General features: G+C 36.5%; 1 protein-coding gene across 4 annotated transcripts in view; it reads right to left on the reverse strand.

The window, feature by feature from the left end:
• Positions 1 to 26199, reverse strand: part of RANBP17 (RAN binding protein 17) — a 282863-nt gene that overhangs the window by 100170 nt on the left and 156494 nt on the right. For 3 of the 4 annotated variants that reach the window (XM_036497037.2, XM_058677578.1, XM_058677579.1), the window contains 3 exons: positions 12893 to 12952; positions 4465 to 4538; positions 3129 to 3209 (listed from right to left, as the gene is read on the reverse strand). In XM_036497037.2, the coding sequence (XP_036352930.2) occupies positions 3129 to 3209; positions 4465 to 4538; positions 12893 to 12952 (215 nt within the window). The remainder of the gene's footprint in view (positions 1 to 3128; positions 3210 to 4464; positions 4539 to 12892; positions 12953 to 26199) is intronic. The other variant, XM_004587435.2, reaches the window with a different exon arrangement.

Genomic DNA, 26199 nt, shown 5'->3' on the forward strand with positions numbered 1-26199 from the left:
TGCCACCTCTTTCTCCCCACCATTACTGTTGTTTAGGGAATGGACTATTGTATCTTTAAAATGTTAAGCCTGACTTTCTGGTCAAAGCAAAATATTACAAAGAAGTGTCTGTAAGAGAAATATTTGATTTTTCTGTTCACTCAGAAGTTCCAAGTGTATGATTCCAGATAACCAACATCATCTCAGGCTCATTCAGGCTTTTGGTCTAACACCTTCTGAAATACTGGGGAGTGGTGCCTAACAACTCCTGCTGCAGCAGGACTCACATTCTGACTCAAACTGAGCTTTGAGGCCACAGCTTTAGGGCAACTGAGGGAACTATTCAGCACTTGCCAAAAAGGAGGTTTTTTGTGACTTCAAATTCTAAACAACTGGCCACATTAAAAAGAAAAACAAAAACAAAAACAAAAACAAAATCGACCAAACTTCAGAGACGGGCTTTGAGTAGCACAATACTAAGTAAGGTTCAGTTTGAATTAAATAAAATAGGAAAGGTAAAACAAACCACATCAGAAGACATGCACTATAAAGTAAAAAGGTACATTTAACAACTTCATAGGAAGAGGACACAATTTTAATTAGTAATATTTCAAGTAAAAACATTTTGAGCATTAGTATATGAATACATTTCCATTAATAGAGACCAGTAGGTGATTATTTTTATCTTGTATAACTGTTTCTATGGTTGAAAAAATAATCTTATTTTCAACACAAAAATAATGTAGTATTATAAAATCAAGGTTAAGAAACACACTGTAATAAAAAAAATCAATTGGAAACAACAAAACATAGACTAGGTCATCAGTGCCTGCACTGAAACAGATACACTACTCACATATTCCATTATGTAAATGAATTCAAAGATATTTCATGACTGATCAGCTAGAAGGGACATAATGATTTATAATTCAAATAACTGAGCAATGAAATCAAATTGAGCTAATGTATATGTCTAAATATGCAAACCTGAAATAATTGTTAAAAAATATAAATCAATGTATCCATGTTGAAATCATTTGTATTCTTTGGTTTAATTTTTCAGCTTTTTAAACTTATAGCTAATAAGTTTCCTGAAAATATGATTTTTTTATTAACTTCAAGAAGTATTCAAAAGCACTAGTTTGTAAAATAAAAAGTTACAATATTTGGATTAATGAATACATAATAAGTATAATGTGAAAGAAAAAGATCTTAAATAGCAGATACAAATAGATGTTATGCAAATTATACTAAAAAGAATACAAATCAAATTAATTTTATGTTAAATATCAATTCCATCCTACAAAATAGGGTAAATTTAAACAACAGATGTATGCTAAAAAATAACTAAGTCTTCTTTTTAAATAATATGCTCTCAAAGTAATTCAGTGTGAAAAGGCCGGAGTTTGCAACACTAGGAAGTACTTATAAACCACTTCATATGTTTGAAATAAAGAGTATTTCAGCATTATTATTAGAAAAAAATACAGGTTAGGGTTTTTTTTTAATAAGAAAAAAATACATATCTTAAAAAGCCAAAATGACCACTAGAATTGGGTTGTACATCACTTTCCAGTAAAAAGGAAAAACAGCCTGGACAGGTGTAATTTATCATTTTTCTGATTTAATATCAAAGAAATATATTAAAATAATAAAAAGAATCCTGAAATCCTCAAAATTTGTAGTGATAAATAGCCCTCCCTGTCTTTATTGCATTATACCTACTAACAGAAATATTGCATGGTGGATTTTGCCAGACAAGGACGATTATTTTCCAATAAAAAGTTGCATATTAAATTCCAGCACAAAAGTGGGTGTCTAATACTTTGGAAATCTTTTATGGTTTACCACAGAACACAATTTTAAACTTAACTAATACAAACATATTCCTGGAATGAACCTGCACCAGTGATTTCCATACAATGCCTCTCATTTTCAGAATTCATCCTTTTATTAAAATATAAGCTAATCTTAGTGGTGAAATAAATCAGCACTTATTTTTCACAGCACCTATATATTTGATTGTTAATATTTAGAAGACAATTTACATGGTTCTCTTTCATTGGTAGAAACATAACAATAGTATCAAATATAATACTGTAAGATTGATTCCTGGTTTCAGATTGCAAAAAAAATCTGCTGGTTTAGAGAGAGCTCAACATTTAATATAATATAGGAAATTTTATTTTAGAGTAGCTAGGAGGTTGATTTGTTGGCGTCAATAATTAATGAATTAGTCAAAAAGTATATCACTGTCTTCCTGTTACTCTTCAAAGCCTCTCAACGAGTGAAAATCTTGTTTTTTTAAATGAAAGAATACTGGAAACACATTTAATTTTAAGCACTGTTGTTATAAAGTAATATGTTTAAAAAAATAAAGTAATATGTTTAGAACACTTTGACCTACTTAAAAGATTTTTTGTTAATTATGAAAAACACACGTGGTTGTATACTTTCTTATGTATGATTTTACCCGGGTGAATATAAACATAACTCTCTCTGGTCAAGAGTCTATATTTTCATTTAATCCAGTTGTGACTGAATTACATGCAGCTAATAAGAGAAGCCTTCAAAGTTTCATGGAGGGGCTGGGGTTTCGCAGGATGGTTAAGATGCAGCTTGGGACATATGCATCCTGTTGCACAGGATCTGGGTTTCAATTTTTGCTCTACTTCCAGTTCTAGCTTCCTGCCTGTAACAAAATGACAGGGCAGGAAGTGACAGCTCAAGTATTGGGGCTACTGCCACGCACACAGGAGACCCAGACTGATATCCCAGCTCCTGGTTTTGGCCCAGCTCAGCTCTAGCGTTCTTGGTGACTTGGAGAGTGGATGGGAAATCTCTACTTGTCTCTCTGCCTTACAAATGAATAAAGTAATAAACACTTTTTAAAGTTCATGGCCAAGGTGTTATGAGAAATTATGTACAGATTATAATTTTGTTTGCACCAAAACCAATATATTTTCATTCAAATTTTCCATGAATATACCAAGTATGTTGTATAAAATTTTCAAAAATATGTGTGTAAATGAAAGGGCTCTTATGTTTTTTTCAAGTTGTAACACTAAACTCAAGAAAAATACCTGTCCAGCAGAACACACTTATCAGGTTGCTTTTGTATAAAATCAGTTATACAGTGAAAAGGATATCCAACAGAAAGGTCATTTAGAAACTGAAGAGTTCTTGAAATTACAGGCTCACATCTTCCCCAGTATTTAAGGTTTGTAACACTAAATATGAAAAAAAAAGTTTTAAATTATAATAAACATATTTGCTTGTGTAGGGAGAACTAAAGAAATGTAGTTATTAACGTAAGTAAGATGATCTAAATCACAAATCTCACAAAATGAAAGTCAGGTTTAAATATCAGTGGGATTTGTTCTGTTTCATTTTTTATAGCACATTCAAAATTATATAACCAAGCTCAATGAAGATTGCTTTCCAAATTGTGCATAATTCTATAAATGTAGTTTTGTAAGTTAAAAAGTTGCCTGTTTTGTACAAGAAATATTTTGCTTTTACCCAAAGCAAAAGTATTAGTGAATGCAAGGAGGAATTACTAAGAAAGTCATATAGAGGATCGCAGTTTACTGCCAAAAATGTGGCTCCAAAATTCACTTCCATGATTGTAACTGTTTATTTAACTTGTCCTCTGCAAAAACTATAGTACTGTCTACTACACTGATAAAACAGGGCACCACCAGAGGTAAAAAAGTTTAGGCTAAGTGTACAAAGCTATGTCTAGGACCAAAAGCTAATTAACTGCTAATATTATGCGGTTAAATTAAGAACAACTTCCATGACTACATGTTCCTATTGGAACCAATAATGCCCTGTCTTAGGGTAGTTGGAACTCTCCCGGTGATTCCAACCTGCAATAAACTCCACAGTTTATCTCTGCAATTAGATTTTTTTAAATTAAAAAAGATACACAAATTATTGTAAAAGTCAAGGTCTATTAATCATTCTAAATCATTTTTTGATGTTGCACACTGGGGCTGAATGAATGCCTTGACAAACTACCATGTCCTTTGGAAGTTAAGTTTTAAATATGTGATCATAAGTTTCAATTAAGAACAATGTTAATATTTCATGCAATTTAAAAATCTTTTTCTAAAAACTAGTGCATATATTGAAGCGATTCCTGACAATGTAGGCATGGACATTGTCAGAGAGTTCATCATCTTAGTGTTAGGATGTATCCAATTCTTTCACTGGAAGTCCATCTTTGCTGTGTATGCAGCAGGATGGACTTGTGTTCATGAAGGACATTCATTGTAAAATTAGAGGGGAAATTTATGGTGGTGGAGAGGGACCTTGTGGAAGGGCACAGGCAATTCCAGAGCCTATGGAACTATATCATAAAACAAAATATTTTTAAATGTAAAAAACCCTAATGTATATAAAGACATAAAAATACAGTAAATATCGATTACATTTAAAATGGCAGTAAGAGTTAAATTTAAAACCAAAATAGGAACTTACATTTTTGTCATGAAAGTTTCCAGAACATGGTTGTCGTCTGCTATTCCTAAGACTTCTGACATACGGGTATATACCTGCATGAAAACATTTTATTGTTATAAGCTTAACCTTTAACATATATTTCTAAAGACTACACCAAATTAGACAAATGAGAGATTTCATGCAATATTTTATCCACACTGACAAGGGAGTAAATAAAGTTATATAATTTTAAAATGTATTTTTCTTCTAGAAAGTACCTCTCCTGCTTTGAAATGCATATATGCTTACAAACACAAACATTAACACATCCATTTTACTGCCACTATGCTATATAATGTTTTCCCCAAATGGTAAATTACCCCCTTCCAGAGATGAAAGTAGGTGTGCAAAGGACAAGTTAGTGATTTTATGAAAATTCTCTTCAAATATCCTCTAGTTAACCCTCCCTCCCCCTGGTATATAAAGAGGTAGGTCTTACTTCTCAATCCTGTAACTGAAATCCCAGGCTCAGGGATTCTCTGAAATATCAGAGCCTGGGAATCCACTAAGCTTCCAGTTAAGTAAATGTTGGTTGCAGAGTTTGGGGTGCAAAAACTCATTCTTAAGCCACACTGAGCTTGTAAGTACACATCTGACATCTAGTGGGAAAATGGCACAGGCAGCCAATGGAATATTCCCTAACAGCCTGGCAAAGCTGAGAGGTGGCTTGACACCTCCATACTCCCCGATGCCCTGGTGTGATTCCAGTTTATCCCTGCCAGACACCAGCTGTATGGGATTTTTCCTTCTGTGACTTGATCCCTGTGATAGTGTCCTCTCACTTTCTAGTCATTGGCCTATTTCCCATGTATGGAATTTAGCTCCCACTCCTTTGCTTTCTGTTTTTTTTTTTCCTTTCTTTCTTATAGTTTAAACATCAGCTTGATATAATAGATCATGAAAATAAGATAAATCCATAAGGTACCACAATTATGTGGAGTATAGGATAATTCAGGGAAAGAAGGGTTTCTGTTGCAGATATCTCATAGTTGGAATCAAAGCACTATTCACATCAGAAGTTTGTGTTCTAGGGTTTCAACCTGTCTGCAAAGCTCCTGTTTAGGCCAGGTGGGAGAGAGAGAGAGAGAGAGAGGAAGGTGGGAGGAGATGGAGTTGGGCATAGAATGAAAGAAAGAAGGACACACAGTAAAGAGAACAGGGATGGGAGGGTTGGGATGGGGGATGACTGAGATTCAAATTCCTGTCCTCTCTTGGGCTAACTACAGAGCCCAACCGAAAAGCCCAAGACAGCAGGTCTTCATCTCTTTCAGACTCTACATATCACTGGGTCTTATAAAATGTTTGGAGAAAGAGGGAGGTAGGGAAGAAACTGTAGGGAGATTAGTTACCACCAATCTTCAATGATAAGAAAATCTGAAGCACATAAAAGGCTCAAAGGAACAACGCTATAAAGAAAACGAATTTTCCTTAGTTCCTATGATCCAAAACCTATCTTAAGGACAGAAGTATTTGAAAGGAGTCCTTGGCAAAAATGATACTCACATGATTTACTGAACATAAAGCCATTCACAACTTGTCTCCAGCTTACTCTATCTTCATCATTATTTCCCTGAACTTCAAATTACAGTGAACATACAATTTCAGATTGCACATTGTGTGTGTGTGAGTGTTGTTCACTTTGCTGAAGTCAGCCTCCCTCTTCCCATCATTCTCATTCCAAAGTCATCTCTGATTCCTTCTTTGCCTTCCCAGGCAGAGTGAACACATCCTCCTTTATCTGGTCTAGAGGCATATCTACAGTAACTGGGTGTCTATCACCCCAAGCACACTGAGAGCTCCTTGAAGAGTGATAGTATGCCATTTTCTTCTTTTTGGTCTCAGCACCTAAAACAGTATTTGTTAAATGAACATTACATGTGCTTAATGCATAATGACAAAAATTATGGTGTCATCTACTAGGAATACGCTATAAATGAGTAGCAAGCCAAGAATGAAAAATGAAAGTTCTTATTGTTCATAAGAGATTCCATGGACAGAAGACAACAGAAAAAGTACTACTTAGAATACTTTGCATGGTATCTTAACTTGTAAATACTTAGTAGTTGATAACAGCGGAATTGTCTTTCAACTTTATTTTAGTAATATCCTTATCAAATAACAACTTTCAAATAAGCCTAATTTATAAAAGCAAATTACAGTAAGAAACTGACACTCTATTGTCCAATGTTTACTTTGTTCTGTTCCAGGGCGCTTATTTCTGATTGGAATTATAAAGGCATTTTTCATTTAACAACGTTGAAAAAAGCATGTAGGGATGCTTTTTTCTTTAAGATTTATTTTTTATTTATTTGAAAACCAGAGTTACAGAGGAAGAGACAGACAGACAAGCAGACAGAGAGAGAGAGAGAGAGAGAGAGAGCTTCTACTTGCTGATTCACTTCCCAACTGTCTGCCATAGCCAGGGTTGTAGCAGGCCAAAGCCAGGAGACTAGAGTTTCTGGGTCTCCTCCTCGGGTAGAGGGGCCCAAGCACTTGGGCCATCTTCCACTGCTTTCCTAGGCACATTAATAGGGAGCTGGATTGGAAGCACAGCATCCAGGACTTGAATTTGGTGCTTCTAGGGATGGCAGTATCACAGGTGGCAGGGATATGTTTAAGCCAGCTCTACTACAACTCAAAGCATAAATTCTCCTTATGGGATACAGATCATCTTTAAAGATTAATAACATTATCATAAATTCAATGCTTTGATATATTGGTTTTCAGAAAGGATATGACCATTTGTTATCTTAACTCACCAATTTTATATTCACTGTATTTACATCTGTCTTTTTCTATTCTCTTTGGCTAATTTTCTTGTTTTGCATCCCATAATGACTACACTGTACATCTCTAAAATCAAATTTTGTGTTTTTCAATACTTCATAAATGCGGTTTATGGAAACACTCAAAATTAATTTAAATTTTATTTTAACCATGCCACACTAATAAAAATATAACAACTAAAATGTAATTTTTAACACTGAAACATTTTAACATTTGAAAAACGTTTCTTTTTAAATGGATGGTTCTACCAGAACAAGTTTTTCCATCGTGTCTCTGCATTTAAGAGAGGAGGAAGCCAGGCACGTCTCTTGCGCTCCACTGTCAAAACAGTTTCTCCGAGCATCAGATTTGACCCAATAATATACAAGAAAAAACAGTCAACATTGACACATGGCAGTGCTTTAATCCACAATTATCCTTGTAACTTGCACCATTCCTTTTATCATCCATTAGCTTTGATTCCCATTATCCCATCTAGAACTGTGTCAACGCTTTTGTCCTTGGGGATTTCTCTCCACTACTAGGATCTGACAGTCAAGCTTGAGTACTAAACAGGATCATTACCTCTTAAATCCACTTATCTGATCTACTGAATAGTAAATTGAAAAGCTCATTAAGAGCAACAATCTGATTTGTTTTCACGAGTGACAGGGTCATTTAAAATCAATGTGTGATTCCGGCATTTCTTTGAAAAAGACTGTCTCACATTTTCCAAGGCTCCTACCTTGCCATTCAGGGAACATGTGGGAAATAGGAAAACGTCTCCAAATATTTGGAATGTAATTACACCACAGACATGGATTATTTAGGGTGAGAAGTAATTTGGCCAGGGATGAAATAAAAAAATTGTCTATCACACAGCATAAGTCAAGGAAAGTTTTCCCCAATGGGGAAAACAGCAGCAGCAACAACAACAGTATCCTAATACAGTATTTAGATCCTTCAGTCTTTTCTGCAACTTCTATCATTCATGAACCATAGTTTTTTTTTTTTTTAACGATGGCAAAAAGAAACCACATCACAACACCCATTTACAGGATGTACACAGGAGTTGGCATAAGAATGTAAGAGGGAAAAAAAAATCCTCCCTTTTTCATCCTAAGATTTCTAGTCTTTCATTTCAGAATCTACTATGGTATTTGATCATAAAGAAAAATTTTAAAAAATCCAAAAAACAAGACTAAGTTCATTTTTGTTGACATCTTTCAAAGAATGGGCAAGCAATGACCCTGAATAAATGGTGATACATTTTATACAGTTAGAGAAGCACATGGTGTCATCACCTTTGGACTGCCCAGGTTCTCCTTCCTTTGGTCCTTTTTAAAAACAACTACATGTCTCCCTAAGACTTAGGCTCTCCTAGAGTAGGGTGCAGGATTTGAAGTGGAAGAGCTGGGACTTGAATGGGTGCCCATATGGGATGCTGGTAATGGAGGTAGTGTCTTAACTAGCTATGCCACAGCACTGCCCCACATTAGGGATTTTTTAATGAAAGGAAAGCAACCCATATTAGCATTCGCCAGCCCCACCACATAGCACTTTTTCCCCCTGGAATAAATAACATACCCTTAATTCTACTCTTTAGTGGTGAACACGGATGCAATTTTGTTATTTAACAAGGATGGCTACAATGCTTAAATAATATTTTTGGTAGAAGACGTCTGTAAATTAAGTAAGAAGAGCACCCCACCATTTTATCTTCAACAGTATTTATTACGCCAGCCTGTTATCAATCAACACATTTCAAACATTAGAGTACAACCTTGCTGGGGTGTTAATTTTCCATGTGAATACACATTTCCCCCACTAGTATAACATGCTGGATAGCAGTGTTTCTACAATGGCACGTGTAACAGTGTACTGGTAAACACAGGGCTTAGTCCCAAAGACATGTGGGTTTGAATTCTGGATCTGTGAACTAGGCATTCAACTCTCAGAATCTTCATTTCTTTTGTGTAAGACAGAAATCACACAGGCTTTGAGACAGCCTAAATGGTGCCCCCTAAACACAGTACAACACTCAGGAGTTACCTCACGACAGATGCCGCTTCCCTCTCCGCCCCTTTCACGGCCCGTTCTACACGGTAGAAACTAAAATTGTCAGCTAATACAACTGCTAATAATAATATTGTAACAGCTAATAATAATTGTTGTTGCAAGAGAAGGCCCTCCACATAAAAAAAAAAGGTAAGGAGGTTTTAACTTCTACGATTTTCACATGGCACAAGATTGGTTAAATAAAACCTTAATGTGTATTCATAACTGAAATCTTTATATGTATGTTCAATTAACATATTTCAGTTGCAGACAGAAATTGTATTTGGTAAAGACATAAAGCAACTGTGTCAGGATTTCATGACATAAAACAAAATTCTTTGTAGCTCTAAATGGTTCTTATTCTAGAAAGCAGAAAAATTACCCATCTTAGTTACTCATCTCTCTAGCTCCTGATACATAGGTAATCATTAGAAATGATCCCTATTACAGATTCCAGAAGCTGTGCTCCTCAAATCTGTTCTGATATGCTTGTTTTCTTATCACTATTTATTTAACTGCAAAAGTTCTTATAAATTTCATGAAAAAAGCATTTGGATATGTGTATAATTCCTCAACGATCTAATATACTCCTGAACTCCTCAAATAATCAAATGACAAATACTGCTGTACAAATGCAGGTAGCTTAAATAAAATTACGTATGGTTTTTAAAAGGGAATCAGATAAGAAAATAAGACAAAGGAATAAATATACAACCAGCAACCAGACTCTGAGCTGTAAATTTAATAAAGACTAAAAACATGCACTGTGATAATTCTTTTAAATGCATTCTTTTCCAATCCTAATCCTTGGTCTTGGGTATCCTGAGTGCTGTCTCCAGCATTCTGGTTATAACTTGGAAGAAACTAATTATGTCAATCCTTAAATTTGAAGTAGATTACAGAACTGGGAAACCCAGAATATTAGTTCCTAAAGGTTGTATGGATATATAATGACAGTCACAGAAATTCAATAACAGCCCTCTATGAAATGTACTCAAAAGCACCACATGAAACAAATTAAAAAGAACAATGAATCTCTCACTCTGTGCAAATAAGAAAATAAGAGAAAACATTTGTTCTATAGATTTTCATAAGAGCTGTTATAATGAATTAAGATTTTGGATAATGAATCTTCAGAAAATTACAGTAAGTTAATACCCTTAGGCTTCTACAAATGTTTAAGATGTTGTAACTTCTCAAAAAGCTTTAGCACATTGCAAGTAGGCTCAAGGCAGAAAATTAGCAATGCTGTGGAAATCAATAACAAAGTATTCTGCCATCAAATGATATCCTTCCCAGAACTAATTTATTTTCAAAAATTTATATCAAACAATACCACAAAAAACCTTCTAAATATTGTTTTAAAGTATTGTTTCATCCACTGAAATGGCTTATCAATTAAGGGCATTAACTGGTTGTAATTTGGTAAAACAAAATCTCTCATTGGAAAGGATCCAAGACAAATGAAAGCATTACAGCTCCTTAGGAAGAGAATATAGGAATTGAACATGAAACCACTTACTGTAAATAATGAACCAATTTTCAAATTTTTGTCTTAGGTTTCAAGTGCTCCCAAGATCAATTTAGTGTTCTCCACAAGCCAGACTCCAGCAAAGCGAAAGGTGGTGGTGGCAGAAGGAGAAACAGGGGCATAAGAAAGAGCTAACGGAGCAGTTACTGACTTATATTTGAACAGTTTGGAGTTAAAGATACCGAGCCCTTTCATTAACATTTGAAGCAGAGTAAAGCATTATTAAAATGAACTTGTCACCATATCAAAATAATTCATCAACATGCACAAATGTCAGGTTAAACCTTAATAATACTGAATAGATCATTTTAATCCAAATTCTTCTACATCATCTAACCTAACAGCAATACGTATAGAACTGAAACTGAGTGGACAAATCTTTTGCCAGAGTTTAATTTTAAAGTCATTATTTATACTGGAACCTAAATGGTAAAGGGTAAGGAATGTGCTTGCCTCGTTCAATGGATGCCGAATCGCATCTGATAATGAAAACACCTCCTATGGAAGTATAAAATAAATATGGCTGCTAGATTTTTATTTCACTTAGTGAGTCTGAAGCTACCATCTGTGGTGGCCATCTTGCTAAGGGAATATGTACCTAACAAATCTCTTAAGAGGCACTCCCAATCTGCTTGAATGAGCTATTGTATAAGAAAACTTGGAGCAACCAGTTTGGACTTGTATTTCCTCCGCTCCACATCCTGTGGCACGAAAGATGAACTCAGCAGGCTGGGGTGCAGGGCTGCCTGCTGCCTTGTGATAATCCCCTCTCCCAATAGGGGCCTCCACTGATGCATGGCTAAGAACATGCTTCCTCTTTTGCTTGCACCCCAGTGGGGTTTCCATTCCTAAGTTGGGCCCAAATCCAGGCTGCCAAAGAAGGTGGAAAAGTTAAGAGGGCTCCAGATGCTGCCAGAGATATTTTTGGATTCCTTTCTAAACAATCATTTGTTAGAAAGTGAAGTACAGGTGTAATGTGGAAGCCAGCAGACTGGTATTTTTGGACAGATTCTTTCCCTCCCACCCCTGACCAGATCTACAGTCTAACTACCACCTGTTCAACAGAAGCTGGCTGTTTGCCTCATTTTCCTTCAGGGAGCCCCTGACTAAGAATCTTCACCAGCATGAACCTAATGCCTCCCGACAGGCCTTCACTAGCCAAGAGGGACCCAGGTCGAGTGCACCAGTTATTGGTCACAGGATACACAGCCCATAGAAAGACTCCTGTGGTGCAAGCAGCTGAAAGCCAACCAGAGAAGACACGGAGTGTACATTTGTCCTGACACAGCTTTGCTCCTGCTGGCTGCCAACTCACTACATGTGTGGGGCCAAGCTTCTGTTACAACTAGTCTTCTGTGGATAAAGCCATGCTAGTCCTGGCTAAACATATTATCTTCCCAAATTTCATTCAAAAAGAAAACAACCATGGTTATGACATGAGATCACTGCAAGAAGTTGTGACTTGGGTAGAGATGTTGACACTATGGTTGGAAGGAAGCAACTCAGGCATTTAAAGAAAGACTTACACTTTTTTACAAACAGAAAATTGACAAGGTGGAATGATTAGACTTACGAATAAAGAACTTGATGCTTAATAATGAAGCTTGTGAGAAGGTAATGGGCAGAGATGGAGGGTTGGGAAATAAATGGTTTGTCTATTCCAATCCCCTATGCTTGTCAAACAGATTGGTCAGAAAGACATTCTGACACAAGGCTTATATACATGTACTCTTAGATACTGTTCAATAAGAGTTGTTATTCAATGTAGCCAGCTAAAACTTTGTCCTTTTAGGTATGAGAAGTGAAATTAAATGGCTACTTGGAAATGCTATTGTCAAGAAGCCTGGGATGCATCCATACCATGCAATCACACTAGCTACAGTATTGGCAGTTGACGTCTGTTGCAATGTGGCTTAAAAGGGACATCAAGACAATGCACTCCTACACTTAGCACTGTGCACATGTGCCTGTTATAGTAACAAGAATTTGGCTCTATAGTGAGACAAGCATAAAGACTGGTGATTCGCCACCATAACCAGCAACTTGACTCACCTTAACTATTTTCCAAGCCTTCTCTGGAGCTCTGGATACATCACTCCTCGGCCGTATAACCTAAAAAGCACAGAGTTTAGGGACCTGTCGGCTGCTACCAAGGAAACGATAACAGAAGATCTTCCTAATCCCAGATACAGAAGAAAGTGGTTGAGCATCTTTATGACTATCATTTAAAACAGTCTCAGGACTTTGATTTTATTCTGGAGTCCACAATTAGAGGAATGGTGACATCCTGCTTCAACTTGGATGTGGCTACACGGATTACAACAGGGTCTGCTTCAGAGGAGTAATTCAAGAAAACAATGACTAAAGGCAAGCCCTTAAAAAAGAACAGATTATAAATAATATTTAACAGAACTACTTTTAAGAATCTCTTGGTATTGCCATTTCCAATGGGGCACTTTCATTCAGAAGGTAAGTAAATCACACTGAACTTGCTATTACTACTTAAGCGCACGTTCCTCCAAATATGGTTTATAGGATCACCAAATGATAGCTATGGTAGTTGATAAGATCATTACCAGGCCACCATCTACACACATAACATATTTATGTTATTCATGTGTGTTTCCTATGCTTTAAGTTCTTTTGTTTACACACTACCTCTCTGAACCATGTCCCATTTCCTATATCCAAAACAATTTCTCTATCTTCCTTGTAAGAGCTAAAGTCTCTATCCTCCTGAAGGAAGAAACCTGACTGAAGAGGAACAATGACCCTAGTAATGAGAGATGAGTACCAAGGACATCATCCAAATTGTGACTGTTCTGTCAATCAACTGTTTTCATTACATTCTCAGATTCTGCTAATAAGTGCTCATGTGTATCATTTAATATCTCCTCACACTAGCCCAGCTAATGCCACCTTTACTCCAAATGCAATGGATCAAAGTTTATTTGACACCTGGTTATGACACTTGGATAATAACACCTGGTTTTAACTCAGGGAAGGTAATATTGCACCAGTAGGCTAAATCCTACTACCATCAAGTCTCCGAAATGAAACATCAGTTGCAACATATGCAACACCCCAACTGTTGGACAAGATAGCACAAAGCTATTCGGGAAGCATATTTTTCTCTCGATAGGAAGACAGGAATTTTTGAGTTTATATTTTATGCAACTTCAACTAGGAGGAAACAGAATGCTTACTAAAATGCATGTGGAGTTTCCAACAAGACTTTGCTACTTGCTGGCTGAGTACAGTTCTTATACAGTCAATCAATATTATTTTTATTTAAGGAATTAATCTTATTGCTGTAGCCGAGTCACTTGGTCTCTCAGAGCCGCACCTTCCTGTGTACAAATAACAGAACAATATCAATGTGAAAAACATCACTAGCCAGGGTAGTCCAATAGGGACTGGTTAGGAAAGGACTACTAGTTAGGGACAGGTTCGCCATAGATTCTGAAGCTGAAGACTAGTGGTATTCTGCACATAGTGAATTCCTTTTAAAAATTGGTTTATTGACTTGAAAGTCAGTGCTACAGAGAGAATGTGAGATAAAGTGATTTCTTCCATCAACTGGGTCATTGCCCAGATGGCTGCCAATAGCTGGAGATGAGCTAGGCTGGTGCCAGAAGCCAGCAGCTTCATCCAGGTCTCCCCCGTGGGTGCAGGAACCTAAATATTTGGGGGCATTTTCTGCTATTTTCCCTAGTCCATTAGCAGGGAACTGGATCAGAAGTGGAGCAGTCAGGATATGAGATGCTGGCTGCGCAGGTGGCAGCTTAGTTATGCCAAAAAGCAAACCACTACATTGAGTTATTTTGAATAGATTGTTTGCCATTTCAACTTTATTTCCTAGGATACACAATGAAGATGATAATAAGACCTAATTTGTGAGGTAGTTGAGATAATTAAAGTAGTCAATTTATGTAAACCACTTAGAACAGTCTTGGTTCATGGTAAAATTTCTGTGTTAATATTACTGGTTAGTTAATATTATTACTAGAAAGTAACAAGACAAAAGTCCCATTTCTTTGTGCTTCACCTGGACTACATGCTAGGTTATAGACAAGGTGACAGGTGGATAGATTTCATAGTTGTTAAAGCAGAGTATGAGCCCAGCACAATGGCTCAGTGGCTAAATCCTCGCCTTGCAACCACAAGGATTCCATATGGGCGCCAGCTCATGTCCCAGCTGCTCCACCTTCCATCCAGCTCCCTGCTTGTGGCCTCAGAAAGCAGTAGAGGATGGCTCAAAGCGTTGGAACACTGCCCCTGTGTGGGAGACCCAGAGGAGGCTCCTGACTCCTGGCTTTGGATCAGTTCAACTCCAGTCATTGCAGCCACTTGCGGAGTGAACCAGTGGATGGAAGGTCTTTCTCTGTCTCTCCTTTCTGTGAGTCTGCCTTTTCAATACAAATAAATACATCTAAAAAAAAAAGGGCATTCAATACAAATAAATACATCTAAAAAAAAGGCAGAATAGTTGGAGAAGAGAGAACCCTAATGAAAGGAGCATAACTACTAATCTAAAAGAATTGCCCCAGTTTTGGAGTTTTGCAAAGAAATTAGAAGGCAGGGAAGTGGTGGCCAAGAAGCAAAGAGGAAAAAAAAAAGGTTTGTGGCAGCTGAAGATATTTTATCTTGAGGCTCATAAATATCACATAAATTCCCACTGTCAACTACCTCATCGCCATTTTCTGAGTCATTACAAGTTTCTACTTCCCATCTGCAAATTAAGTTTCCAAACCACCTAATAAACGGATGATTTACAACTCTGTCTCCAATAAATTATCTAAATCTTCTCCATTCAGATCAGTAAGTCCAGCCAACTTTCCAAGTTTATTAAATTAATGCAGAAAGATAAGAACATTGTCATTAGTTTTAAATTGCTAAAATAATTTTTTCTTTGATGGGCTTTCACAAAGCATTCCTTCATAGCAAGAATAGAAAAGGAATATTTTTATATGTAAAAATAATATTACTAATCTCTGATATCATACTATGGTTTCTGAGTGGTTACTTCTGTTGAGGCTAATAACTACACAGGACTGGAGCTCCAACCTGTAGTTGCAGAAATGAGCTTTTTCCTTGGGAAGTTAAAAAATGTTGGTCTCAGTCATCATACTGTGAAGCTGACCATGGCTATACTTACGGCTAAACAGATAGGCCATGTATTCAGTGCAAAGCAAAATGAGTTTAGAAAATGAAGATTTGGCTGAATCCAAGGGTTAGCCATGGAACCAAAGTTGTTCACTTTCCTGAAATTTTGCTTCAGATTCTGTAAAATGAAAACTATCATATGAAAGAGAAGATTGTCAAGAATAATAAAAGGGAAAAATGTAATAAACTCCTCAAAAACTGGTTAGATCAAGATTGAAGATAAAACTATATTTTCAAGTATTTCCTTTGTATCTCTCAGTCCACCTCTCCTGAAGACAGAGTTCTCAACCTATATGATGGGCGAAGTTTAATACCCAGTGCCTTGAACTTTTCAGGAAGTTGTTGAGTATAATCTTGTTAGGCTGCTGCATTTATTGCAAAGTGTGATACTACAGTTTATGTTTCTTAAATACTAATGACAAGATAAAAATAGAAGGATAATGGAGAACTGGTGCTACTATCCACGAAAATACATCTAATGAGCCTGAAAAGTGGGTCCAAAGGAAAGCATGGAAGGAAGTAGGCATAAACTTGAAGACGGGAGAAAATAAAATGATCAAAAGGCCTTAAAGTAAAAGTAAAGTTAAAATAAAACGTGAGAACTACAATTCATTGCAAATGTGAAATCCCCAGTGTACTAAGGTGTTTGATGCGTTTCAGCATTTTCTAACACTTCACAATTTTCTCCACCAAAAGTTTCCAGCTGAAGTTACTAGATGTGGGAAATTTTCCACAGAACAGCAATTCCAATTTTGTAATGGGAATCAATCAGAAAATATAATTCACACTGGAGAAAACTGTTTCAAAGCCAACTTGTTTAAACATATGTACTTAGTAAAGCAAGGGATACTGGCACTGGGGAGCCACACAGGCCTAGGGGAAAACAAGATACTAATAAGTATGCCAAATGTGTTTTATATATCAAGACTTCTTCAACAGAAACATTATGGGTAGATAAGAATTAGGAAAACACTGAACTTAACTAATTTGAAATGGTGAAAAAAGTATTTTGCATTTATGGTTTATAACCAAGTGTTTTTCCCACATTTGTCCCAAGGCAGCAGATAAAGTGCTATATTCAACCACTGCTAATACTAGCAATTGGAACATGCTCTTTGGCAAGGCAGAAATAAGATAATTGTTCAACATAGGCTGGCTTTTCAGAAATACTGGAAGCATTGCCTGTAATTATAGACATCTGTCACTGCTAGCCACTCAGTACTAACCCTGACATCAATATACAACCATAGCACTAAACTGCCTGCAGGCATAGCAATGGAGACCAGATACGCGAGGCAGGCAATCATCTGCCTCATCCAAACTATCTGTCAAAGGTTCCCAACCGCAAATAGCTCTTACATTTTGTATCCTTAGGATAATATGTTGATTTATTTTAGATTCTCTAATATTTACAGTCTAGGCCATCTACTAAAATAAAGAAGCAAAACTTATGGCTAATGGAGGCAGTTACTGTTCACAGTCATCATAAAAGGTCATAGCTCAACCCTCAAATGTTAAAAATTGATGGCAACTTTAACCACGCGCTATCATACAGATGTTTCCTTTGTAGAGGCAATTATTTTCAATAGCAATTTAAAATGGTAAATATAATCTTTCATCAGCAAGTATGTTGCCACATTGATCTAATAGAAATGTTCATATTTTAAAGGCCTTTTTTTTGAGACATAAAGATAAGTTTCAAAGGGTGAGTACTGACAAATCTGGATTGTCGGTTTGGGCTTGACTTTACATGATAGCACCTTATCTAGCAATATTTTTTGCACATAGAGGTAGCATGATAGCTAAGAACTAGAAAATTACATTGAGAGATAAAACATACTTGGCTAACAAATAAGCCAAATGACATACCCTCACCGAGTGTAAAACTAATATAATGCACATTTATATTTATATTTTTAAAAGCCCAAAGACACACTGTATCTTTAAATATCACTTTCCTTTTTTTTTCTCTCCTTTTAAGGAGCCAGGGAAGCTAGCTGAAAATTATTAGACATTTAGGCTAATTAGGAATAAACACTCTCACAATTATCATAATGTGTTACTAAAAACCCAGATATTTCTTGGTCTGATCACAACAGCCTATGCTGAAGAAAAACTATTAATTACTGACAGACAGTTAGCTTACAAGTGAGCTGCATTTTAAAAACCTCCTTTAAAATACAATTGCTAAATGCCTTACAGTGCTGTAATGTGAGACAGGTTCAAATCTTATTACTTCACTGAAATTAAAACCTAAGTTTTAATACTGTTCAAGTCGAACAATGATTCCACACTTTATTGCTTTTGAAATCCCTTGATGATCATAGGAAAAAATGCCCCGGAGAAAAAAAAGACTGTTTTCGATAAACAGAAAATACAGTTTGCACTCTTAGCCTCTTTGTCATCACAAAAAAAGGATTTAATGCCAATTCTTTAAAAAAAGACTTTTCTCCCACAAAATGTGCACCTTGTGTGCCATTTGTAAAATCAGTTCACTTTCTTTTATTTATTACTGCAGTGCGGCAAGGCAATAAAGAAGCTACCGATAGCTAATAAATTACATGCCTTTTAAAACAATTCTCTTGCTACAAAAACATGTAACTACAAAGGTTTACATTTACATGGTACATCACATGAAATGTCTATATTTGTGTCCTATTAGCCACTTTGGCAAATTGTGGACTTTCACAAATAGCTGTTGGAAGAAAAAAAGCCAAAAAATATCAACACGATATAAAATAAAACTTGTTGAAGAAAATTACCCTTATTCTGTTTATACTTTCTAAAGATCCTTAACATGTTACCTAAAAATATTTGTAAAATTATTTTATTCATCAGAAAGTACTGCAGGACATTTTACTAGGGATTAATTTGAACTTGGTTTAGTTACTGAGAACTAAGGCAGTTCTTCCCTTCCCGGTTATATATCTAGTAATGTGCAGTCATTTAAAAATCATAGCTTCAAGCAGTCACTTATTACAAAAAGCAACATCACTACATGTCCCAATTTTGTTCCTTAATATATACTGCATTTTGAGAAAGATGCAGAAACTTGGATTACTTACAAAATATTCATAGCTAACATGCTTTGCTTAGTTTTAATCTTTCAAAACAATACTATCTTCATACAGCCACAATAACTTAAATTTGCACTTTTTGAAAGTAAACTATATATTTCACCTCTGTATTACCTATGTACAGATGAATGCTGAAATAGCTCTAATTCCAAGATTAAATTATTAAATTAATATGTGTATTTGCTTAATGCTTTCATCTTCTAATCTCAAGAATATATTTATGAGGTGGTGCACTGCCTTTTATTATTAATTTCCTCCATTTCCTGTAATAGCTATCATAGCTGTGGCTTTTTGTTTGTTTCATATCCATGAAATTTCAACTTTGTTCAATTATGCATGATGAACAATGCTTTCATTTTCAAAGCACAAACAATTTTGTTCCATTTCACCTTTATTTCAAAATGACAATATGCAGTAGAAATGAATAAAAATCCTATATGCTGTTGCATTCTGTTTCTTTGTTTATTTTTCCTCCCTCACCTTTAAAATGTTATTTTTATGATTAAAAATGAAGAATTTGTGAAGGATATCTTTTTTTTGCCTTATATGTGGACAACTTTTATTTATGGATTGAAATTTTAAAAAATGGAACCAGAAATTCGATGTGTAGGGTATCATGTGATGTTTTATATGCATATCTTATATAATATCTATTTACAGTGAATAATATGTCTTCTTAGACATTTAACATTTCTTTATGACAAAAACATTTGAAGTTCTATCTTCTAACTTGTTAAATAAGCATGTAGTACATTAATATCTAGTCACCCTGCTGTATAACAGAACTCCATAATTTATCTACCTACCTACACTATCTACCAACCTACCTAGACATTCACCTATCTAGATGCAGAAAGAAACAGAGAGAGAGGCAGCTCCATCCACTGGCTCCCTCCCACCCTAACTTCCTAAATGCTTGCAACAATAGGGGTTGGGCTGGGGGCCAGGAGCTCAATCAACTCAGGTCTTCCAAGTGGATGGCAAAGACGCAAGTACTTAAGCAATTCCAATTAACTCTCACGGTGCGCAGTAGCAGGAATCTGGAATTGGGAATGGAACCAGGACTGGAACCCAGGTACTTTGAATTTGGGATGTGGTGTCTCAAGTGGTCTCTTACTCTGCAGGTCAAACACCAGTCCTCCAGAACTTCTTTCACTTCTTACTACGATACCTGTTAATCAGTCTTTGTCTATCCCTTGTCACCCCATTCCCTTACTCAATACTATAATTATAATTCGTATGGGATCACCATTTAAGAAGTTTTAACTCAATTTTAATGTATTTCATCTTATTTGAAAGGCAATGAGCTAGGCAGAGAGAAAGAGAGAGAGAGAGAGAGAGAGAGAGAGAGAAAACGAGAATGAACCTTTAATGTATTAGTTTATCACCCAAATGCCTGAAACAGCCTGGGCTGGGTTAAAGCAAGCCAGGAGCTTGGAACTCCATCTGAACCTCCCACACTGCTTGCAGGGACCCAGTGTTTGATCATCATTTTTTGCCTCCCACCGTAATGCATGAAAAGGAAGTGGATAAGAAGTGGAGGTGGGACTTGGACCCAGTTCCTCAGCCTGGGATGTATGCATGTTTTTTTTTTTTTTGGATGTATGCATTTTTTTTTTGGATGTATGCATGTTAAGTAACATCTTAACTACTGGGGCAAATGCCTGTCCTGATCACCTTTCCAGGATTCGACATACTAGACCTCTTACTTGTCTTTCTATGATTGGCTTATTTCACTCAATTCAGGGACCGTAAGCTCTATCCATGTTGCAAATAAAAAGATTTCATCACTTATGATTGAATAATAGCCTATAATTGTATGTATGAATCACATTTTTTTTGGTATGAGTGCACTTATTTTAGTATGAGTGTATTTTAGTTCTTTGAAAGAGAGGGAAGGCAGGGAGAGAAAGGGTAGGAGAGGTAGATGGAGAAGAGGAGAAGTAGTGGGAGAGGACGAGAGATAGAGAGACAGAGAGAGCGAGCGATAGAGAATAGGAGTGCAAGCAAGAGCTGTCAATGTTTCGCCTACTGGCCTTCTCCCTCAGCGCCTGCAACAGCTGGTGCTGGGCCAGGATGAAGCAAGAACACAAACTCCATCCAGGCCTCCTGTTAGGCGAACAGGAATCCATGTACTAGTCATGTGCCACCACCCAGAGTGTTCATCAGCAGGATCAAAAGTGGGGCTCAAACCCAGGAACCCTGATATGGAAGGCCAGTGTCTAGGTGGTGGCTCAGTCCACCCCAGTCCACTGCATTTCCTATAGGCATTCATCCGCAGATGGCCACTTTCTGTGCTATTGCAAACGCTGCTGTAATAAACATATGTGAGCTGATGTCTCTTCCCTCGGTCATGTATGCAGCAGAGTGGTTACTGATCACATAACAGTTCTCTTCACAATGTTTTCAGGAAACTCCATTGTTTTCTACCACAATGGCTGTGCTAACAAATTCCCATGAGAATGTAAAGGTTCCTTTTCTCTAGGTTCTCAGGAGCATGATTTTTTTTTAAATCATAGTTAATCTATCTAGAATGAGGTAGCAGACATCTTTTAAAAAGTGTTCATTAAAATAAGTTTATTTTATTTTCACTGATTAGAGGGAAATAATTTCATAATATTAGTATTTTAGTGGTATCTATAATATTTCTCAGCCTATTTTAATAGTAAATGCTCAGATTTGATAGAATTATGATTTGTCCCCATACTTTCAGCAGTAATATTTTTAACTTGAGACCAAGAAAAATAACCATGACACTGGCATTGTGGTGTGATGGATTAAACGGTCACCTGCAATGCTGCCATCACACACTGGTGCTACTTCAAGTTCTGGACGCTCCACTTCTGATGCATTCTCTGCTAATATGCCTGGGAAAGCACAGGAAGATGTCCCAAGTTTCAGGCTCCTGCAGCCACATGGGAGACCCAGATGAAGCTCTTGGCTCCTAGCTTCTGGCTTTGGCCTGGTCCAGCTATTTATTGTGGCTATTTGGGGAGTGAACAACAGGACAGAAAATATTCTCTCTCTCTCTCTCTCTCTCTCTTTCTCCCTCCCCTGCTCTCTGTAACTCTTTCAAATAAGTTTTTAATAAAAAAAATTACTTTCCCTGGTTCCCACCCCTCCTTTGTACATCTCATTCGCAAAACTCGGTCTTTAGTTACTCATTCTCATAGACTGTCATTTTTCTTTGGCTTCAGGAAGCTCCATTATTTCCTTTTCTTTCTATTTTCACTAAGTATGTGCATTCAAAGCAAGCACATTTAGTTCATATTTTAAGGTTTGGCGTTGTGGTGAAGTGGGTGCCTATGATGGTGGGTATTCCTTTTGGGTGCCAGTTTGAGTCGTGGCTTCTCCACTTCTGATCCAGTTCCCTGCTAACGCACCTGGGTAACCAGTGAAAGATGGTTCAAATCCTCGGGTCCCTGCTTCCACAAGGGAAACATGGACAGAGTTTCTGGCTCCTGCTTTTGGCTTTGACCAGCCCGGGGTGGTGCAGCTATCTGGGGAGTGAACAGGCAGATGAAACATTTCTTCCTCATTTTATCTCTCTCTCTTTCTCTCAACTCTGCCTTTCAAATTCACAAATAAGAGAAAGACCGTATTTTTGATGTGAAGATCAAATAGTGGTTAGATTTCTCAGGGTTACACAGAAAAATGGCATCTTCTCCAACTTGCTATTCAAAGTTTTCACTGTTTGATACTACTACTTTTAGACTCAAAGAAAAAAAATGTGTTCATTATTTTATTTTAATAACCTCCAATTATGCTGGATGACATTTCATTTAATACATAGAAAACAACCTTGATATCTTGTGCCCATCTGACAGACTAGAAGTATTTGGAGATGGTTCTTGATATCAAATGGAATAGGTAGGGTAATTCATTTGTTTTACTAATTATTTTTGTAGAAGAGACAGGACAGTAACTGTTTTTTTTTTTTAAGATTTATTTTAGAACAGTAACTCTTTAACCAACCTTCTTAATTTGGCAAATAATAAAAATAAACTGACACTTAATTTCTCGGTCTTGCAACCATGAACGAAAAAGTAGAAAAGTGAGGTCAGAATATTCTGGTCTCTTTGGCACCAAAGTGCAACCCTTAGACTTTCCTTTATTTACAAATTATTTGTTCCATACAGAAGCAAATGACACCAAGAATTACTTGAAGCACCTGCTGACTCATCCATCTCTCCCACAGCTTCCTCAGGTATCTTTCTATATGTCTCACTGTTCTGTTCTGCCTGTCAACCACTGGCTTCATCATACTGAGCAATGACTACCTGTGGGCATTAGGCTCTACACTGGTCTGCGATGGCAGGACTACCTATCTGCAGTCAACTTTATGCCACACTGTCTACCGCAATTAGGTAAATACACATATTTTCAATTATAAATCTTTCTATTATAAATAAGAAACAAGATGACACTGAGCTACCCTTAAACAACATTGTTATAGCCATTATAAAAGTTTCTTTAATTCATACTTCTTAAGAACTGAGCAATGGCTTGAATTAATCCACTGCCTTATTAATACCATTCAAAAAAAAATTAGGACCAGAATAAAATTTCTCTGTCATCATAAGGTTGGACAATCTCACTCCATATCTAATCAAGACAGAACGTCCCCTCTCCTGATATGCCCATTTCTTTGGCAGAATTCATCTAATCGTAAGAGTTCAATGAAGCACGTACCCACATGACTAAATCCCAGAGCAGCAGTTTCAAATGTAAGTATTAAATGTGGCAAAGAAATCCTTCCCTGCCTCACTGACACAACTGAACAAAAGTAGTTAGGGATAGAAATCCACAGAAATGCCAATGAGGCAAACCTGCAACAACTCTGGTTCTCTCTCCTTGAGAGAAAAAGAAAATAAGTGAGAAAGACCGAGATCTACCATCTACTGCTTCACTCCCCATGTGGCTGCAAGGGCCAGGGATAAGCCAGGCCAGAATCCCCTAGCAACTGCATCCTGACCTTCCACTTGTCAATACTAGGAAGCTGTACTGAAGGTGGTGCAGCAGGGTCTTGAATCCGTGCTCCAGAATGCGATGTTGGTATCACAAGTGGCTAACCTGTTGCACCACAATACTTTTGAAAACAGTTTCTGAAGCAGTATGAAAGAGCTAGAGAGACCAGTATTCAAATCTGCAATCTTCAAAGTGACCCTGAATAATTTCCTAAACCTTTTCAGACTCATTTTCTTTGTCTATAAAATGAGGATGGTACCTGTCTTACAAGGCTGAGGACAGGAGTCACAACACTGTAGCCAAAGTGCTAACACAGTATTCTAGTGCATTATATTAAACATTTTTTTTTTAAATTGAGAACTTTACTTACATATCTAGAAAATAGCTAGTCTTATAAAGGCTTATAATTTCTAAATGCTTTTTATTGAAAACACCACTTTCAAATCTAGAAAATAACTAGGTTTATACTGAATTTAGCACCCTTCATTAACTAGTGTAAAGCTTTTCTTTTTTTTTATGAGAAGGCGCATTCACTGTGCATCTGTTGTCAGCATATCTCACTATGACCAAGTATCTATTTAAGTAATTTAAATTTTGATGTTCAAGGAAAACATTTTAATTATGTAACACCTAAGACACTGCCAGTAAATTAAAAAGTAACTATTCTCTTAAGGATTATATAGAAACACCCTCAAATCTTGTTTTTTTTTTTTTAAAGAGTGGCAAGGATTCATAGTTTAATACGAAAAATAAAATTCTTACTTTTAAAAGCTCACAGCAGGTAAAAATATAAAAACAGATGGTTTGGACAGTTTGAATACAGAAAAGCAGGTGTTTAGCAAAACAGAAGCCCTTGCCAGCATGCCAGGGCTGCTTGGTTCCTGTTTCCCCATTTGCCTTCCTTCTCACCCCGGTGCTCACTGGTGCTGGTGTGGTACATTGGATGACTGCAGGGGACGAAAACCAACAAGCTACAACTCAAGAATCTGCTGAGGAGATCTCTGTTTTTTAAACACAAATTTTACCTTTCTTAGTAGGTTGCTCTCACTGCTTTAACTTTAAAAAGGTAGAAAAATTTCTTCTTCAAAAATTAAGAAATATTCTTTAGATTTAAGATAATCATTTCTAAAAGACTATAATAAAGGAATATTAAGGATTAACTTATGGAACACATTAATATAAACTCAAAGTTTAAACCATGTCTGTAAGTTATATTTGATATTGCTCATGGGTTATAAAGGAAGAAATTACCATAAATTAGATTCCAGAACCAGGAAGCAATCATAGTGTCTCTTTAAGACATACAGAACCAAATTAAATACCTTATCTCACAAACCTTGAACTTTTTTTTTGCCTCTGAACAAAGTTGGAAACTTTATATTTTGATAAAATTTAGAGGACCTGAAACACAGTAGCAGCATAAAATTAATAGTCATGTGGTGACAGGATTCAGATAGGAAACAGTTCCCTGCAGATTGCCTTACTGCTGGGACAGATTTTTAAAAATGGGTGGTGATCTATATATGTACATGTAAAATAGGAAGGTGCTTCAAAAAGTGTGTGGAAAAATGGAATTAAAAGGTAAGTTTATTTTGATATAAAAATATTTCTAAAATCCATTCACATAGTTCTTTCATAACACACATTCCCCACAAATGTTCTGAAGATTTGTCAGGTATCTACTTGGCACTTCACCTGACACTTATGAAAAACGAGCATACCTCAGACACCTGCATAAGATGCAGAGTGGTTGGGAGGAGGTGTTGGTATGTAGCAACTCAGGGAAGAGATTTATAGAGAGGCCAAGAAACATGAGAAGATTTTAAGGGATTGGTGAAGGCAGCATGCACAGTTACCTAAGCTTGCAGTTGGCAGTCACAGAAGTCATGATCAGATTGACTTTAGCAGCACTGAGTCAGGTGGCTCCTTGATTTTACCATATCACTTCTGTGTCTGGGAACAGGGATGGATATTAATGAAGATCACATGAGAAGCTACCATTAACTGAAGTGCTCAGTATGTGGAGGCAGCATGCTAGACGCTCAGAACAGCTTGTCTACCAAGTAGGTATCCCAGTTATACCACTAAAGAAATTGAGGCTCAGAGAAGTTGGCATCTGTTGAGTCACATAGTTTTGCCTTACCCATT

This window comes from Ochotona princeps, chromosome 19, assembly GCF_030435755.1.
Source record: "Ochotona princeps isolate mOchPri1 chromosome 19, mOchPri1.hap1, whole genome shotgun sequence".
Lineage (NCBI taxonomy): Eukaryota > Metazoa > Chordata > Mammalia > Lagomorpha > Ochotonidae > Ochotona > Ochotona princeps.